Source organism: Teleopsis dalmanni, chromosome 2 (genome assembly GCF_002237135.1).
Source record: "Teleopsis dalmanni isolate 2A chromosome 2, ASM223713v2, whole genome shotgun sequence".
Taxonomy (NCBI): Eukaryota; Metazoa; Arthropoda; class Insecta; order Diptera; family Diopsidae; genus Teleopsis; species Teleopsis dalmanni.
In genome coordinates this window covers 147,101,943-147,106,683 of record NC_051847.1, presented here as the reverse complement: position 1 = coordinate 147,106,683, position 4,741 = coordinate 147,101,943, and the positions used below count along the sequence as shown (strand labels likewise).

Here is a 4,741-nt window from a genome sequence, read left to right as displayed (position 1 = left end):
TGCAATTTAATTGATAATCAAAATTAACTCAATTGAATTAATTACTAGAACGTTGTAAATAGCAAAATATTGATAAAGTGTAAATTAAAAGTTTTTACAGTGATAAAAAAATATTAGGAATATTTTTCTTCTTTGCAAACGCGCTTATTGATATATTTTCTAATACAAAAGAAAAATTTTTTTTGAAAATGCTTATAAGTTTGTATCATTGCTTATTTCTTATTAGTTTATAAAAATATAGATTAATTTAAAATATTAACTCTTTGATCCTTTTTTTTATTTCAGATTAAAAGCGATTATTTCATATAATACACTCAATAACAACAATAATAAGAATTTTATATATTTTTATTTGTGACACGTTAAATAAAAGCCTTCACCACGAATATCCTGTCATTTGCAAATCCGAGGAGATCAACTGTTGTCGCAAATAGCGGTGCGAAAACAACCGCAACCGCTGCTGCTTCAGGATCTACCTCATCGGGACTGTTGGGCTCCAGTTTCGTAGCATCATTCACAAGCCCTTTTACTAACAATAGCAATAGTAGTAATTCTACAACTGATTCAAATATATCCATTGCGCAGTCTTCATTTAACAGTAGCAGTAGCAGTAATAATTCGATAAGTATGTCGACTGGTAGTGCAGCAACAGCTGCTGGTTTATCAACCCTTGGCACATCTCCCACATATGAGACTTTTGGTACTGGACATTCGTGTATCGTTAAAGAAGGTTGGTTGCAGAAACGTGGTGAACATATAAAAACTTGGCGTTCCCGTTATTTTATTTTACGCGATGATGGAACATTGATGGGATATCGAAATAAACCCGTAAATAATGCACCATCAGAACAATTGAATAATTTCACAGTGAGAGGGTGCCAAATAATGACTGTCGACAGACCGAAACCTTTCACCTTCATAATACGTGGCTTGCAGTGGACTACAGTAATAGAGCGCACATTTTGTGTCGAAACGGAAGAGGAGCGTCAACAGTGGACAGATGCTATAAGAACAGTAGCGAGTCGTTTAAGTGAAATGGGTGAAACAGCAATGTCACCATCAGAAAATACAGATATGGCAGATGTTGATATGGCTTCAATAGCAGAAGTTGAACTCTCCGAAAAGTTTTCTGTGCAGGGCACATCAACACGTAATAGTGGAGGTGTCAAAAAAGTGGTACGTACATATTTAATATATTTATTAAATTTGATTTAAAACATATTTTTATTGTTGTAGACACTGGAAAATTTTGAGTTCTTAAAAGTTTTGGGTAAGGGTACATTTGGTAAAGTTATTCTATGTCGCGAGAAATCTACAGCCAAACTATATGCAATTAAAATTCTTAAAAAAGAAGTTATCATACAAAAAGATGAAGTTGCACACACATTAACTGAAAGTCGTGTACTTCAAACGACAAATCATCCGTTTTTAATTGTAAGAAATTTTTATTGCTGCTTTATTAAGCAGTTTTTTTATATTAACGTATCTTTTTATATTTTTGTTCTTATAGTCACTAAAATATTCATTTCAAACAAACGACCGTCTCTGTTTCGTCATGCAATATGTGAATGGTGGAGAACTATTTTTTCATTTAAGTCGTGAACGTTTCTTTACCGAAGATCGTACACGTTTCTATGGTGCCGAAATAATATCCGCATTAGGCTATTTACATTCGCAAGGCATAATATATCGTGATTTAAAACTTGAAAATCTTTTGCTGGATAAAGACGGTCACATAAAAATAGCTGATTTTGGTCTTTGCAAAGAAGATATAACATATGGAAGAACCACAAAAACTTTTTGCGGAACACCCGAATATCTAGCGCCTGAAGTATTAGAGGACAATGATTATGGTCATGCTGTAGATTGGTGGGGCACGGGTGTTGTCATGTACGAAATGGTATGCATAAAAATTTTATATGTAATTCAAACATTAAAAAAAAATTAATAATTTATTATTTTAATTTTCATAGATTTGTGGACGTCTTCCATTTTATAATCGCGATCATGATATACTATTTACACTGATATTAGTGGAAGAAGTAAAGTTCCCACGAACAATATCTGAAGAAGCAAAAAGTCTTTTAGCTGGTCTATTGGCTAAGGATCCTAAAAAGCGTTTAGGTGGTGGTCAAGACGATGTGAAAGAAATACAAGGACACCCCTTCTTTGCGAGTATTAATTGGACAGATTTAGTACACAAAAAGGTTTAGCTTATAACTCTAAAAAAATATATATTAAATAAAATTATGTAAAAAAATTTTTAAAATAGATAACACCGCCTTTCAAACCACTAGTAACATCCGATACAGATACGCGTTACTTTGATAAAGAGTTTACTGGCGAAAGCGTTGAACTTACACCGCCTGATCCTACCGGTCAACTTGCTTCAATAGCTGAAGAACCACTTTTCCCGCAAGTACGTATACTGATATAATTTTAATATTTGTGATTAAATATAAATATATATAGTATAAATATTATAGATATATTAAATATAAGTGTTTTACACTATTTAAAAAGTGCGATAGAATACACAACCTTTTATACATACAAATTTACACAATACATTTTAATTTTCTAATCAGGGAAAATAAATCACAAATAATTGTTATTTTTGAGTTATAAATATAAAAGCCATGAATAACTCGTACTGGCCTCCCGAATATTTTTAAAACGAAAAATATAAAATGCATTTTTCATGTAAGGTAGTTATTTTTGTAATTTCATATAAAATATATTAAAGAGTTGATTGATAAATTGATTTTACCTCCCTAACAATTGATTGAAAATCTGTACGTTTATGTTCTAAAATTATGCAAGTGACTAATTCTGTTCAGAGTTGCCAGTATTTCTTTAAATGAAATAGCCAATATACATTGTTTTTGTAGCTGGAAGTGTTAAGTCGTTAAGAGTCGTGTAGCTCAATAGCACATAGTAAATTTCTTGAATGTTATGTGTACAAGTTTTTCATTTACCATTAAGTATAATAAATTTTGTCAATTTTAAAATTAAAATAAAACTATATTGAAAGTAAACTATATTGAAAAATTCACACAAAACCCCAAAAACAAAAAAAGAAAATAAAATTTAGTTGTATAAATCACACTGCTTTTAGACAAATAAACACATACTTTTTTTAAATGGAAACCTACCGGTTAATCGGCAATTAAACCTACGTCCTAAGTTTCAGTGTACCCAAATGCAAAAGTCAGTCTATTGTGATTGTTCACAGGAAATATGTTGCGAAATTCCAGTCAAACGTTAAAATCATATAAGCATTTCATTTACTAATAATTTCAAATATATAAATAAATAAATTTATTTCAATATATAAGATAAAAATTGTTACCATTGCCCTTCTAATATTCATTTTTAATATTTTCTTTTATTTAAATTAATCAACTTAAATAAGTATTTTAAATTTTATACAATACAACAAAAAACATATGTCAAAAATAAGCATTTAACGAAATTAATATTTAAAATTGATGCCAATTCTACAAAAAACTCACGAAACTCAAGATTCTTGAATGATACCTACAGTGGTTCTTATACATATTTATGGTAAAAAGCAAAATATAATATACTGGAGTAGATCAAGAACTAAGTGGATTTGTAAATTTTTATTTTTGCTTTTTCAAATCTATAAATGTTAACGTCGAATACACAAGAAATATTTTTTTAGCATAATTGATAATTTTGCAAAGCCCATAACTTTTTGTTTAAATATTTAAAGAAAAACCCACATTCTATTTTGGAAACCTGACATTAATTGCTTTACTTTTTAAGTTATTTTTAAACTATCTATGTTATTTTAAGCTAATTAATTTCTTTCTTCATTTTAAAAACTACAGTTCAGTTATCAGGATATGGCATCTACACTGGGTACCTCGTCGCACATTAGCAGTTCGGCTGGACTTACATCGATGCAATAGAAAATAGTTCAAGGCACGAGACGAAAACGATAACAATGTCTTTATCATAAATACTAACGTTAAACGAGTTGGTGAAATAACCTATAAAATAAAGAAAGCAAGAAAAAACTATATTAGGCATAGGAGTAGGGAGATTGCGACGCCTTTATATAAAGGTTGCATGACTATAAATACAACTCTTAACTACATCCACAACTACATACAAGTAACTTATTATTTTTTACATTTTAAATAACATAAACACAAAACATACATAATTAAAATATTTCAGAAGAATGAGAAAAATTTATAAAAAAATAAAACATAATTAATTAATAATAATAAATCGGTTAAAAGCTAATAGTTATAACGAGTAATGTAAAATTAGTGATTACTTTCATATTTTTTACTTAAATTTTATTTAATTTCTTGTTTTGTGAAGTGTAATGATTTCAATATAAAAAAATAGAAAAACATATTAAGTAAATCCTTGCTGCAAAAAAGAAAACAAAAATAATAATAAATTTTATAAAAAAGAAATAATTCGAATTATTTTATACTCCAAAGAAAAAATTAAAAAATATTAAAATTATCGATCATAAAAAAAATTTAAAAGATGCCTATAGTGTGCTGTGCTTTTCGCAAAAAAAAATAAAAAAATAAATAATTTTAATAATTTAAATAACTAATAAATCAATAATATATATAATAAATATGAATATTTAAGTATAAAATAAAAATATAATTAACTACATTAAAATTGATATAAAAGCAAAAACAAATAACTTTTTGAAATATATTTTCAATTAAATATTTTTTAAGTT

The 4,741-nt window shown here is 28.0% G+C and overlaps 1 protein-coding gene across 1 annotated transcript; it reads left to right on the top strand.

The window, feature by feature from the left end:
- The first annotated feature begins 609 nt into the window (after positions 1-609).
- Positions 610-4,214, top strand: LOC119677899 (RAC serine/threonine-protein kinase). Its single transcript, XM_038089475.1, has 6 exons — positions 610-1,176; positions 1,237-1,434; positions 1,511-1,900; positions 1,974-2,207; positions 2,273-2,419; positions 3,858-4,214. Exons 1-6 carry the CDS (start codon positions 628-630, stop codon positions 3,936-3,938), a joined length of 1,599 nt encoding a protein of 532 aa, XP_037945403.1. The 5' UTR covers positions 610-627; the 3' UTR covers positions 3,939-4,214.
- Positions 4,215-4,741: the final 527 nt, after the last annotated feature.